Source organism: Parasteatoda tepidariorum, chromosome 2 (assembly GCF_043381705.1).
Source record: "Parasteatoda tepidariorum isolate YZ-2023 chromosome 2, CAS_Ptep_4.0, whole genome shotgun sequence".
Lineage (NCBI taxonomy): Eukaryota > Metazoa > Arthropoda > Arachnida > Araneae > Theridiidae > Parasteatoda > Parasteatoda tepidariorum.
In genome coordinates, this window is record NC_092205.1 from 32,285,604 (window position 1) to 32,301,248 (window position 15,645).

General features: G+C 30.1%; 2 protein-coding genes across 2 annotated transcripts in view; one reads left to right on the top strand and one right to left on the bottom strand.

Moving 5' to 3' along the window:
* LOC107436928 (sphingomyelin phosphodiesterase) overlaps positions 1-9,048 on the top strand; it is a 58,539-nt gene extending 49,491 nt beyond the window's left edge. Inside the window, exons 10-13 of the mRNA XM_043049794.2 lie at positions 1,941-2,023; positions 3,495-3,681; positions 5,153-5,337; positions 7,123-9,048. Of these exons, the coding sequence (XP_042905728.1) occupies positions 1,941-2,023; positions 3,495-3,681; positions 5,153-5,337; positions 7,123-7,249 (582 nt within the window). The 3' untranslated portion in view covers positions 7,250-9,048. The remainder of the gene's footprint in view (positions 1-1,940; positions 2,024-3,494; positions 3,682-5,152; positions 5,338-7,122) is intronic.
* Positions 9,049-10,738: 1,690 nt separating this feature from the next.
* On the bottom strand, positions 10,739-12,423 carry LOC122270820 (NADP-dependent malic enzyme, mitochondrial-like). Its single transcript, XM_043049737.2, has one exon. The coding sequence runs from the start codon at positions 12,417-12,419 to the stop codon at positions 10,794-10,796; it is 1,626 nt and encodes a 541-aa protein (XP_042905671.1). The 5' UTR covers positions 12,420-12,423; the 3' UTR covers positions 10,739-10,793.
* Positions 12,424-15,645: the final 3,222 nt, after the last annotated feature.

Sequence of the window (15,645 nt, forward strand, 5' to 3'; positions counted from 1 at the left end):
ATAGTTTTAATACTTCTGGTGCCTACTAGGTTGAAATGTCCTGAATTCACACTTACGATGGATTTGAATTAGCGTTCTCTGTTATCTCACAGATAGGGACATAGTTTTAATACTTCTGGTGCCTACTAGGTTGAAATGTCCTGAATTCACTCTTACGATGGATTTGAATTAGCTTTCTCTCTTACCTCACAGATAGGGACATAGTTTTAATACTTCTGGTGCCTACTAGGTTGAAATGTCCTGAACTCACACTTACGATGGATTTGGATTAGCTTTCTCTCTTACCTCACAGAGATGGATATAGTTTTAATACTTCTGGTGCCTACAAGGTTGAAATGTCCAGAACTCACACTTACGATGGATTTGGATCAGCTTTTTCTCTTACCTCACAGAGATGGATATAGTTTTAATACTTCTGGTGCCTACTTTGTTGAAATTCCTGAACTCACACTTACGATGGTTTGTGGGATTTATGAGCTTCAAAACTGACTTTACTAAGAAAAATTACATAAGAGTTTTGACTATATCATGGACATTACTTGAAAATAAATAAAATAAAAATCCAAGTACTCCTACACGGTCAACCGCTAGATGGTGAAAAGTTTAGTTAATGCATTATTTAAAACTAGCCACTGTGTTAGGATTGGAGAAGTTAAAAAATTGGAATATTTAAATACAATTGTACTGTACATTCAGTTCGGTTAACATTAAAGTTAATTTGCTGCACAAGATAATTTTGAAAAATGACTCAGCTTGTAGCTAAATGTTGGTAGCTCGCTTAAGGTAGCTAGACTCTTAATAATATGCTACGGAGTGGGAGTAACCTTTCATGGTAAAGTTTCTTTCAACCACATTAATAATATCAAATTTAAAGTACAGAAAAAATGTGTTTAAATAAGCAAAAAATGAAGTATGGAAGCTTCAAATGCTGATTTTTTTTCCTTCGAAGTATCAAATTGCAAATATATTATGGCAAATTTATCTGCTATTACGAGGAAAAAACGTATTCCGGTCATAAACATACTTGCCTCAGAGAGCTTCGAGCTCGTAACTCTGGGTGTTTAGATATTTTTTGTCAGATAGTGTATAATTGCAATTTGATGTGTTGAAAAAAAAGAACTTAAGACTTAGAAACTTCACAGTTTACTCTAGTTTTATCTTGGCTTAGTTTTTTTACGCATTAAATTTTAAATCAATAATGTATTTAAAATAGAATTTGCAATGAAAGGTTTTTCCACGGGTGCAGCGTACTCTTAAGTTTGTTGTTATTTGTCGAGAAATTGATTATCGAGAAGTTGTGAAATTTTGTTTTGTAAAATCTACTGAAGAGGAAAATTTCTTAACAATTCATTTTAAAATTTTATTAAAAAAATAGCTGGTTATAAGTTTTTTAAATCCTGGCCAGGTGGCCGAGCGGTTAGCATGCCTGACTGCGAAGCCAATGCCTTCGATTTCAAATCCCGCTCAGGACAGGGATGTTTCTCTCTGTGTGTTACGTGTAATGTGTGAACAAGGCCCACCCTTACGGGTATCTGTGGCAATCTGGAGTGGGTAACGTTGCTTGCCTCCTTGACTTTGACCACAAGCTGCTAACCAGGCAACGCGAAATGAGCAATACCTCCGGCATCTTCCATGGCAAAGAATGACTAGTGTTCAGTGCCTGTCATTACAAATGACAAAAAAAGTTCTTTAAATTGAGTTTCGGGAATCTGAAAGTTTTGATGTTTCTTTTCGAAAATGAATAACTTCGCTTAAGAAAATATCTTATACTTGAATTGCATTTTTGTTGTCTTTCTTTTATTTTTGTAATAGCAAATAAATTCTTTATCATTTGTGTGATAGCGATGTTTTACTAACTCCTTACATTCAGAAATGTTAGTTATTTACGAAATGAAGAGCTACTTAACTATTATTAGAAAATGGTTACTTGAATTTTGCAGGTACATATTATTGGACACATTCCACCTGGACATAGTGATTGTCTGCCAGTGTGGAGCTCTAATTATCACAGAATAATTAACAGGCAAGTATTTGCTAATTTTTATTTAGATAAAAAGTAATTTTAAAATTTTTATGAATTAATTTACTAATGATATATGGTATTCAATTACAATCACAGTGAGATGCTTCTTTTTAAAGAATTATAATCATTGGTAATTACTTTTTTATAAGTTTGGTTTCTACTCTTTTTAATCTTTCTTTACTCTCTGTATATTAAGTTCACTCTGTACATTAACATTCTGTATATTAAAAATCACTCTAATGTAAGCTTTGATGCCATTTTTGGCGCAGTTAAAAATTAATTGCAAAATTATTGTTTTAAAATTTGAACAAAAATTGTTAAAAGATGCGCATTTAAAGCAATTCTCTTGTAACGCGCATGTGTGGAAAAATTTAAAATTATTTTCTCTCAATTTTATAGGGGATCATACTTGGAAACTAATGAAAAAATTTGATTTAAGTATCTTAAGAACATAAAAATTTCAAGCAATTTTCTAAGTAGTTTTTGTACTTTTTCAAAGATCAAAATGATAAGGGGTTTTCCACATATTTAGTTTTGTTTTTGCTGTCGGTTATAAGGTAGTGTAATTTGCAATGCTACATAATACACTTTGTAGAAAACCCTTGATTATTTTGATTTTTTTTAAATCGAAAAATTATTATTAATTGCGTGAAACTTTTTACGTTTCCATAAATTGCCAAAAATGATTTACTAAATGCTATTATTTAAATTTTTTAATTGCATGCGCAATACAAAATAACTACTTTAAATGCTCATATCTTGTGCATTTTTTAGCATTTTTTTTCAAATATTACAACATTTTATGAAAATTAACTTTAAATTTCTCCGAAAATTTTGTCAATTTCACTGAATATTTTGAAAGCTATAATAATAAAAAAAAAATTCAGTTTTTTACGAAAATGTTAATTTGTCTCTATGAATCTTTAAGCTAGATTTACGAAATTTTATGTAGTTATTGCAAATATAAACCAAAGTAATTGAGAGAATTTAGAATCTTATTGCTTGACTTTTTGGTTTAGGGTGTTAAAAAAAACTTTTTTTTTTCTTTCGTAATTTATTGTCAGTCTCTCAAACTTTTGAAAGCCTTAAACTCTATTGCTAAGTATGAAAATTCGTATGAATTAAACACTTCTAAGCTTACAAAAGTGTTCTCTAAGTATTTTCTGAAAAATTCTTGAAAAAAATATCAAAAACTGGAAGCGTTTCTTCCTGTGTCTTCTTCTCTGACGCTATATTTTTTAAATTCAATGTTCTGCGCCTGCGCAGATGACTTTACGTCAAGAGAAAATATTGCACCGAGACTTTGACGTCGGTGTTCGCTCTGAATCACATTTAGAAATGTGAATGAGTTTCATTAAATTAAAGAAAGATGTTAGATCTGGTATTTTTCGAATGGTATATTAATTTATTACATATTAATTTATTATATATTAATTTAATTTTAATTTGATGCATTTGTTTAAAAAAAAAGGTTTGAGAACACAGTGCGGGGTCAGTTTTTTGGACACAGTCATCTTGATGAGCTTGAAGTGTTCTACGAGGATAAATCAAGGCCAACATCTATGGCTTATATAGGACCATCTGTCACTAGTTACGACGGAGTTAATCCTTCTTACAGAATTTACACAGTGGATGGGTACTATCCTGAAACAACATGTGTAAGTTTATTATATTACAATATAATAATCGTGTAGTTTTTCGATAAATAATACATTCAATTAATAAATAGTGCATTTTATTAATAAATAGTGTATTTTGTCCAAAATGTAACTGTTAATGAAAACCACATCAAAATTGTATACGTTTTTTAATGTTTAGTTAAATCGGTTAAATTATTAGATAACCGGATTTAGTCCACCGATTGAAAAAGTCTNTGAATCAGAAAGTGGAAGCGTTTCTTCCTGTGTCTTCTTCTCTGACTCTATATTTTTTAAATTCAATGTCCTGCGCCTGCGCAGATGACTTTACGTCAAGAGAAAATATTGCACCGAGACTTTGACGTCGGTGTTCGCTCTGAATCACATTTAGAAATGTGAATGAGTTTCATTAAATTAAAGAAAGATGTTAGATCTGGTATTTTTCGAATGGTATATTAATTTATTACATATTAATTTATTATATATTAATTTAATTTTAATTTGATGCATTTGTTTAAAAAAAAAGGTTTGAGAACACAGTGCGGGGTCAGTTTTTTGGACACAGTCATCTTGATGAGCTTGAAGTGTTCTACGAGGATAAATCAAGGCCAACATCTATGGCTTATATAGGACCATCTGTCACTAGTTACGACGGAGTTAATCCTTCTTACAGAATTTACACAGTGGATGGGTACTATCCTGAAACAACATGTGTAAGTTTATTATATTACAATATAATAATCGTGTAGTTTTTCAATAAATAATACATTTAATGAATAAATAGCGTATTTTATTAATGAATAGTGCATTTTATTTATAAACAGTGCATTTTATTAATAAATAGTGTGTTTTTTCAAAAAATGTAACTTTTTTGCCATTAATGAAAACCACACCAAAATTGTATACGTTGTTTGGTTAAATTATTAGGTAACCGGATTTAGTCCACCGTTTGAAAAAGTCTCAAAAAAGCAGTTTAACTTCATAGTTTAGTTAATACGATTATTACATAAACCCCTTCCTTCTCTCTGTCGTCAAAATGACAAGGTGAAGTTTCGCCCTCTATTTCTCGTGACCGTAATATTTCTAGGATAGTGTGTTCACAAATAGCGCGACAAAAAGATTAAAGCAAAGTATTTCTTATGTTCGGAATCATGTTTAATTCTCCATATATACATCAGATGGCAGTGCCTGACTATTTGTCATGTGTTTAGAGATAGTTTATTTTAAACTAGATGTTAGCACTCATCAAACACGTAAGCAAAAAATTCATTCCAAAATTAAAAATGACTATAGATATTGTATTCTTAGTTTTATATAATTTTCTTGAATAAAAAAATGGGTACTTTTATGATAGTTTTCTTCAAAATTATGCGATCGTTAAAGGGTTAAATGAACTATGCTTTCGTGCTTGTTCAGTGCTAAAATACTTGATTTCAAAATAAGGATATTGGTATAAATAAAGTTATTGTTGAGTTATTTGCTTTATTTGCAGGCTGTACTGGACTCTGAAACGTTTTACCTGAATTTAACTGAAGCTAACATGTATGATCGCCCAATATGGCGACGGTCATATTCTGCGCGGGAAGAATACGGCATGCCATCGCTTTCTCCTTATCAATGGCATAAACTCCTGGATCGTTTTCATATGGACGAAGAATTGTTTCAGAAATTTTCTCGGTAAGTGAAGAAATATTAATAATTTTAATAAGATTACTTACACAGTAGTTGGAATAGGACTAATTCGCAAGAGATTATAAGAATTGACATAAGGCACTAAATTTTATTTGTCTATGCAGGCAAGTCTGGAATCGCCTTGATATAGAAAATTAAATTGATCTTGAAGTGCAGAAGTGGTGCAGAAGTGCTTTTTGCAGGTGTTAATTGCCTGCATACAATGCCTAAAATTATGCAATACCTCCTTTTGCTCCCCCCAACGTGTAGACAGGTCTAATTTTTGACGCTGTCTGATGTTCTGCACACGTATTTTTAACCTGTAAGGCCACGAATCAACAACTGTTTCATTTACTACATGAGATTTTCCATGTCATGGGACAGTTAGAATGTACGAAAGTAGAATCCACTAATTTGTTTGCTGTCAAGATCACATGTAAGATATCGCTTGTAATGTTCGTGGAAAAATAGAAAAGTTGTTGTATTAGTGGCCCAGAGAGTTTATGGCATCACGGGGAACAGGTAATTAATAAATATATATGTATTTAAAACGTTTTATAAGAAAACTTTAATATCATAGAGTTTTCTAATGCGTCTTTCGATATGCCAGCAAAAATATTCATCAAAGAATTTTTTTTTTTTTTTTTTTTGCTGTCAAAAAACATGCAACATGCCTGTTGTAGAAGCAATATTTGTTTTATTTAAAATTTCTCAGAGATAATCTTAAAATCAAAAAGGATGTCCCAAAAATTTCTTACATTCTTACATACATCTCATAATTCAAAAATATACATATTTTTGAATTATGACTTATTTGTCAATGTAAATTATTTTTTTTTGCCGAGAATATAATTTTTTTTCTGCTTTCAACAGTATAATGGCTTATATTTTATAATTATAAAACGACTAACTACACTAAATTTGTGTAGTTAGACGACTAACTACACTAAATAAAACACTAAATTTGTAATTACGTCACCGAGTATAGTTACCAGGTGCTCTAAAAATTATCACTGAGTTGGAAAATCGATAAACGAAAGTGAATAGAAATGAAAAAGAAAAAAAAACTCAAGATAGAAACATAAAATACAAATTTGTGCCCTAGGCTCATCAAATTTTCTGCTCCTCTTACTTAATGTTTTGAAATTCACCTGCTGATGACTACAGTCTGATATAAGAAAAAAAAAAAACGCCTGCTGATTTGAAAGCGTTCTCTAAGCGTTTTTGCAACCTAATAATTTTCAGAATATTTTTGAACATTTTGACAGCAGGCAGTTGAAAGCTACTTTTCCAAATATTAAAGCTAAATAAACGATAGCTTTGTTAAGAGCAATAAAAGTAGTTCAAAATTTAACATAATATTTTTCATTGTTTTGTTTTACTTAAAAAATATCAGATTAAAAGAATAGTAATAATTTTGATAATTTTATTACTTTTGAGGTCTCTCAGATTTTATGGGCCCTAGACAATAATTAGGCCCACGATATGTATCGTTTTTTGCTCCTTGTTAAGAAGATCGAAAAACGTTTCATTCTAAACTTCAAAAAGGATCACAAAATTCGTCAACAAATAGCACTCACTGACAAAAAAAAGTAATGAATCAAAGTTTTCAAAATAACTATAATTTGCAACCACAACATCGTGGTTCGGCTTAACGAAAAAAAAACTAACATGAGCCAGTGCAAAAATTTTCATTTTGAATGGTCTATCACGCAGCCGAAAACTTTGTACATGAAAATAGTTTATTTTGATAGTTTATTTTATAATTCTTTTATTCCTCTTGTTTTTTAGGCATTTATACAGCTTGAGTGATTTTCCAAGGGAAATTTGTACGGGTGAATGCAAACACGAGACAATCTGCCGCATGCGTACAGCACGTTCTCATGATTCGTCTTTCTGTCTGTCACCTTTCCTTTAATATGTTTTCTTCTTTTTCACAAATTAGTGTTTTCTGCAACACACGTGTACAAAGCACCGCCATTTTTTATCGAAAAATATGCCTTGATTAAAAGATGGCATAGACGACGTAGTAGACAAGACAGTCTAAAGAGTTTGTTTTTTTACCAGGCATTTAACGAACCACCGAAAATGCTTGAACGTTAGAAGTCTCACTTATTACTTGTTGTGATGTGCAATACATGTATAAAATTTTTAATATTGCTGTTATTTGAAATATTTGAAATCATAAGGTTTTAAAACTTTTTAAGCTAATTTTACTTATTTTAAAGTCATATTTATGGGTTGATGATTATAAATATTTGAAAACTGAATGTTGTAAAAAGTTTTCAAGCCTATTTTATTTATTTAAAGGTCATATTCCTTGATTAATGATTATAAATATTTAAAAACTGAAGGTTAAAATTTCTGTATGCACTTTTTATTCGTTTTAAAGTCCTATCTATTGATTATAAACATTTGAGAAAAAATTATTTAAGCTTATTTTATTTACTTAAGTCAGATTTCTTGAAATGTTACATAATGAATCAATTATGAATATTGTAATGCAAATAATATATTGTAATGTAAATAATTGCAATGTAAATAATATTTCGTGACAACAGCATTATACCTTTCGACAATGATTTTCTTGACAACGATAACTTTCGACAATAATTATCTAAACAACTATAATAAAATTTCTGATAATAGTCATTTTGACAACAATAATTTAGGAAAAAAAATTTGATTTAAACATAAATAACAGCAATGCTAAGGATGATAAAAAAATTAAGCGCAAAATGAATTATAGGAAATGAGATACATGCCCGCGCGAAACTCTTTTATTGGTAAAAAAGTGCCCAATATAAAAGTTTTATTGACATATTTAATGTTTATTACAATTTTCAAGCAAATAAATATTTAGTTTATTTAAAAAAATCTACTGCATTTCACCATTTCACTAAAGCGAGTATAATAAAGGTAAAATCAAATGAAAAAAGAATATATGAAGCTTAAGATGTCAGCTTGGCTATATAAGTATAAAATGACGAAAGCTCATCATTATAGCGCAATAAATTCATATAAAAAACAATGTGTTGGAAAAAATTGTATCCGAATTAAAAGCATAATGTTTCAAATACTTATAGGATGAAGATCATTTGATATGGTTATAAAGTACACTACTTAAGTAATAGTTTTAAAAAACAATTATTTTTCAATAAATTGTTTTTAATATTTATTTAGTTAAAAATATCATTATGTTATAGTTTGGAAAGTAAGGACTACAAATAAAGAAATTTTTAACAAAAATAATCATTGCCAGCGACGCACAAAGATAAGAAAAAAACATTTACACTATATATTTGTTTATTATTGCATAATATTTATGTGTAATTATTATGTAATAAACTTTTTTAAATATTTTCAGAAAAGAGACTTTTATAATATATCACTGCAGCATGATGTTTTAAAATTTTAAATATTTGAAAAATATTAAGTTAAATAGCTTAAAACTTTAGCACCCCCACATGTTATGCTTATGAAGCAAAAATTCTTTTTATAAATGTATAGTGTTAGTTTGAGTTTTAAAGCTTACTGTTTTAAAGAAAGTTTAAAAAATATATCTCAGTTTGCGTGGATGTGTGTCTGTTTTATGTTTTGTTCGTATTTATTTGATTTCTCAATTGAACGGTATTATTTATGTTTTGTGTTTTATTTATTGAATAATTGTTACAAGTGATTGATTGTAATTAATTTCGAATAAAAAGTTACTTTCAATGTGTTTCTTATTATTCTCGTCTATTTCATCGGATGAGATTATAGCATTGACAGGACAGATCTAACTGTAATCATCGTTCTTAATCAATATTTTTTTAATCTTAGTTAAATATTCGTTTATAAAAAAATATTCTTTTTAGGGTCACAAATTAACATTAATTTAGCAAAAGTGCAAAATACTAGCAACACTTTAGAAATCACAATTGAGGGAGAAGAGATTTAAAACTCTAAAACCAGTTTGACTGATGTAGGAAGATGTGCAGAGGTGAAATACGACTATTAGACATTTCTTCACGTTTTACAGAAATATCAAATCGGTTTTGATCTTTTCATTTATGCTTCTCTCAGGAGGTAATTCGATAGATTTTTGTGATATTTTTGCTTTATCTATTCGATATTATTTATATGTCACCCCTGATATGTATAAATTTGTGACTCATTTTTAATAAGAATTCTATATTAAGGGCAGCGTTTACTGAACATCCTTTAGACTAAATTCTCTCGCTTATAAATATTTTCTTCTATAAATATTCTAGAAAGTTGAAAAATCAATCTGAAAACAATACTTAGGTACAATTTAATGTAAAAATATGACTTTCAAGAAGATATATCTTATCACTAAAGAGACACAAAATCTTCAATTTTATTGAATACACTTCTGTGAGATAAGTTGTTGTTACACTTGTAACTGAAAAATTAGCATGCTTATTTAAGATTCTGTCAGCTACAAGAGATGCTCAAAAAAGAAAAAAAAATTTTTTTAATGTGAAAAAAATAACCATCGACCTAAGAAAATGAACATGATATAAAAATGTTTTGACATTGCATGTGAATAATTTAAGAAAAAGAAATTTCCAAAAAAAAAAAAAAATAATGAAAAAAATTGTAATCGCATTACTGCAATCACTGGTTACCCATTGATAATTTTTTTTTCCCTGAACAGAATTTCATAAATGCCATGACATTTCAACTCATGGGTTGAAAAAACTACTTCAAATGATTTCTGTCCTCTTGTCGTCCAAAGAGCTGGATTGCTTTTTAATTTCAGCCAAATATACGTTTCTTAAGACTTCACAATATTCTTTTCCTTCTTCAGTTTTCATACTCATATTAAAATCGCCATCAGGAACAGTAATTATGAATAAGTTAATCAAGAAAAAGGACATAAAATTTCTTGAAATTATTATGAAAGCATTTAAAATCCACGCTGGTAAAAAGAAAAAAGAATTCTAAAAAAATTGTCAAATAGCAGCGGTCGCCATAGCAACGCATGCAATAACGACGCATGCGCGCTGTTTACTATTGCTCTTGAACTCAGTTGAAAAGTGTGATGACGTCCAAAAAAGGTGCATACGCCATCAAACCCAAAACAACACCCATTTTGCCAATGGGTAAAAAAAAATAATCGTACTTCTTTTGTAAAAAAACGCAATGTTAATCAGCGACACTTCTTAAAAGGTTTAAAGTTTTTTAGTTTATAAACATTTGAGTTTTTCCAGCTAAGATAAAAAGAAATACTCCCGCTTTTAGAGTCACTCAAGATAAATATATATGTATATTGACAAACATGAGAGCTTTATATTTTTTATGGAAAGTTTACATACTATAATATATATTGTTAAAAATTAAAATATATATGGTTAAAGATCAAAAGTTTTACAATCACCGTGTTAAGGAGGTCAGACCAATAAGTAACATTGATTATCAATTTGATACCTTAATTTTTCAATTTGTTTGGTTCAAGCTTACACATCATAGTCATATATGTATTGTTTTGAAATTAAAAATTCTTCCATGTCATCAGGTTTAGGCTCGTATGTAGCAAGACCTTCCTGGAACAGAAATTTGGCAACTTCAACTGCAATGGCTAAAGAAACATGTTTGATTGCACTTATGGGAGGATAAACTCGACCTTCGGACATATGTTCCATTGTGACCTGCGCAGCAAGGGCTTTTGCAGCTACCAAGAAAACATGATCAGTGACTCGTAAAGCCTTAGTGGCAATAATCGCACTTGCAATGGCAGGAAATATATAAACGTTATTTCCTTGACTAGGATGATACGTCTTATCTTTATATGTGACAGAGGGAAATGCTGTACCGCTTACAAAAATGCATCGCCCATTGGTGAACTCGTAAGCTTGCTTTGCAGTACATTCTGCTTTATTAGTTGGATTACTAAGAGCAAATATTGTAGGAGTTTGATGAGTTGGCATGGATTTTATCACATTTTCAGTGAAAGCGTCAAACTGTGCTGAAGCACCTATCAGAAATGTTGGTTTTACTTTTTTAACAACTTCTCCTAAATCTGAAATTTCTGGAAATTTTTTCACATATTTTTTGTTTGAAGGATTTATTTGCGACAGATCTCTACCTTCAACTAGAAGACCTTTTGAATCCATCATCCATATTTGATCGTAAGCATCTTCTTCCGGAAAATTTTCCTCTATCATATAAAGTGACAACAAGTCGGCTATTCCAGAACTTGCTGAACCAGCACCAAAAAATAAAAATGTATTATTTGATACATCAGTCTTTGTTATTTTAACACTGCTCAAAATACCAGCTAATGCTACTGCCGCTGTTCCTTGTATATCATCATTAAATACACAATAGTTATGTCTGTATTTTTCAAGTAAACGTTGGGCATTTTCTTTTCCAAAATCCTCAAACTGAATTAAGCAGTGTTCTCCATATCTCTTAACGGCAGCTTTCATGAATTCATCAATAAACTCATCGTACCTTTTACCTAGTATTCTGGGTTGTTTGAGTCCTATGTAAAAGGGGTCGTTTAATAAGGTTTCATTATTTGTACCAACATCGAGAGCAATAGGTAATAAAGCAGAAGGTGGAATGAAAGCTACTGCTGTATAAAGAGATAATTTACCAATGGAAATGCCCATACCATTGCTGCCAAGATCACCAAGTCCCAAGATTCTCTCTCCATCTGTCACCACTATAGCTTTTACATCCTTTTCAGGCCAGTTTCCGAGAACTTTAAATATGGAATATTTGTCTTTTTCAGACAGAAACATTCCTCTTGGTCTGATAAACAGTTGGCTATATTCCAGACATGCTTGTCCAACTGTTGGCGTGTAAACAAAAGGCATGAGTTCTTCAATATTTTCACACAGTACTCGGTAATATAGGCGTTCATTTGTATCTTGCAAAGTACGTAGAAACAAATAACGATCTAGATCAGTGTGGTGACTCCTCACACCGTTTAATGATGCTTCCACTTGCAATTCGACTGATCTAATAGCTGAAGGTAAAATTCCACGAAGGCCAAGACGGTCTCTCTCTTCTTCATTATGTGCCAAGCCTTTGTATTTTAGAGGATTGCATATTATAGGCATGGCGAAATCATCCATAATTCGAAAAACAACATCATCATCTATTTCATTTGATTCGGATATTAAGTGATGTTGCCAACATCTTACAACAAAACTAACATTTTTGTGATTTTTTTTACTCGAACTAAATGCTAAAGTTTAAACTTTAAATGAAGTTCAATTAATTTCATTTATTTTAAAATTTTATTTCAAGAAGAAATGCATATTATTAGGATTATTTAATAATGATGAATAAAATATAATGTAATGTTTAAAATAGTAAAACTAATAATAAGTTGAAATAATAATACTAGGCTGAGCCATAGCAAATATGAGACAAAAGCTGAAAACTTTGATGAAACCTTTTTTTCTTTAAGTTATTTTAAAATTTAATATTTGCTGTATGATCATTTTATTACTTAACAGGCTGAATTTCCAGTTTTTCGTACGGGGTGAAAAAAAATAAGTAAAAAATTAAAAAATCAATTCTGAGACACACGACGAAATCATGCTCAAAATTGAAAAAGCAGAGCATGCAATTAAAGAACTAGATGTAAGAACCAGGTGAGTGAAATTTTTGGGGGAATTAATAAATCGGAGAAAATAATATAAATTTTGGTTGCATCAATATGGGTAGCTTATTTTATTTTATTTCAATTAATACATATTATCAATTTTAATTACTATTATTAATGGTTTCAATAATAATATAGCGAGTATTTACTGAAAATGAATAAATGTCTTTTCTCCACAAACTTTGCATTTTTTGCAGATAGGTATTCAATAAATATTCATTATCATCATTAATTAAACATCATTATTGTCAATAACAGTATGAGGACCTTTTTTCGCTTTGGCTTAGCGAATCACTACTAATTTTTTTTATTAATTTTGCCTTCGAATGCATAATTGATCTTATCTTGATTACAATTACTGTTGATTTCAAATTACTTTTTCTTACAGAAACACATTTTGAAAGAATTTTTATGAGCAAAATAAACACGTGATATCAGATAACTTTAAAAATATTAATTTGATTATATAGACCATGCGTGTTACCTGTTGTGGCTTATAGCTTACTCTGTAGCGCATAAGTATGTTTTGATTAGTGTTGTGGGTTGTGGCAACATTGGTTGCGATGACAACTAAAAAATGATAGAATGCAGGAGTTGCAGAAAAGCAATAAATAAAAATCTTTTGTAAAAATATCTGGACATAGAATATCATTATATTAAATCGAAACAACATAAACGATACAATTAATATTGGCCTGTCTTGCTCCCAATATTACCAATGTTGTTCATTTAATTTGTCTAACATAGTGAATATAAAATAATTCGATATTTGAATGCGTGCAGCAAATTATTTTTCGATCGAATAGAGCCACAAGCTAGAAAATATAGCTGTTGTTATTCTTAAAATATGTAAAAAATTGGATTGTCTATGGTGAAATTTAAAACAATGACTGACGTTTAACCAATCAGAAAATTTCATTTCTTTTTTCCCTCATCTCGTTCGAATGGTTTGTAGTAGAATGTTCTAATATCGACAGTGACCTTCCTCTTGCTTCAAGGTATCTGTATGCCAAGTTTCATCGATTTCGGCTGAATGGTTTAGGAATCTATAAAAAACACCAACATCCAACGCACAGACATTCATTTTTGTACATAAATATAGATTAGCATTCGTATTACGCTTACCCAATATGCGCGAGGCTCTTGACGATTAGCATAAATGAAACCATTAAAATTGAGAAAAACAGAAATTAAAACTCCTTCAAGTGGCTCAGCAAAATAAGTTATATACTCTCCGAAATTTGTTTCAATCGCAAGTTATTGATATTTTCATGATTTCTCCACTATGAAAAACAAGAAGTTCGCATAAGTTGAGTAGTTTCCACAAGCTTTCTTGAGTTTTGGATGATAAACTTTAATGCGTTTTCATTTCTTATGTGATGCACAACTGGATGCCTGCAAGTAACGTTATTGTAGGTAAATCTAAGGCTCTATGAATCTAGATCCCCTGAATTAGAGGAGAGAACGGCTGTAGAGGAGCCTTAGGTATATCGTGATATTTGTCAATTAAAAAGCTGATCAGGTTCGGCACGCACGCGTGACGTCGCCTGAAGGTATCCAATTAAATTTGATTTAAATCACATGGTTGGACAAAATCATTTCACTTCTTCACGAGTTGCAAATAAACAATTAAAGATTGATATTACGTCATTAGTTATGCAAAATTTAATCAAATAGTTTTCTTCTTGGAAATTGAGAGAGAAATTAATTCGTATATTTCTTAAACTCAAAAATTATTTTTTTGGATTGAACGATTTTTATTTGATGATAAAATGTGCTTAAATTGGTACTGAGCTTTGTTTAGTTTGCTGAAACGAATTATCCCACTACTGATCTTAGGTAAATAATTAAGACCAGTGTGACACATAGACTGCTGCCGTTGCTTTGGCTCTTTTTCAATGATGCAGAAAGCCAGGCCACACACTGGCGTGACATGCGGTAGGTATATGGGTGATTCTCACAAAACATGACAATTCGGACCAAAAAATTTCTTCAAATTTAAAGTCTTCAAAATAATCTAAAATTTTTTTTGTATACTTCTTTAGCTGCACTTATTAATATCTTATAGACAGCAGTGTAGTTTATTAACATTTGCTTGAGAAAAGAAATAAAATAGAAATTCACCAAATCTTGAATGCCAGGAAAATGACATATTACCTTTGAAGTTTAAAAAACAGTCATTTTAAGTTAATAGTAAGTAACTCAACTTGAGCCTTTATGTCAGATGGACCATAAATTGCTTAAATTAATTCTTTTTATCCACTGTAGAAAGAAACAAAAAATTTTTTGTTGCTGATATGTACAGAATAAAATTGTATGTAATAATCAATCATTAAATAAATAAATAACTTTGATTACATCCAGGCATATTACAATCATACATAAACTTGGTATTAGGTTAATATTTGCTTTCCCTCTTTACAGTGTTAGCAGTAAAAAAGAATTTGTGGTAATACTTCAATGTCCTGGCATTCATAAGCCAGGAAAATGACAGCCAGGATAATGACAAATTCGCCATTTTATAGCATATAACTTTACTTTAATTTAATATTTTGGCTGAAGACGTTTATATTCTGCAGAAAACAGCAGTATTTCTTAAAATAACTCAGATAAATCTATGTAGTTTTTGTTATTAATGATTTCAAGAAGCCAGGAAAATGACAGCATAAAAACCTACTCACCTTGAAAAA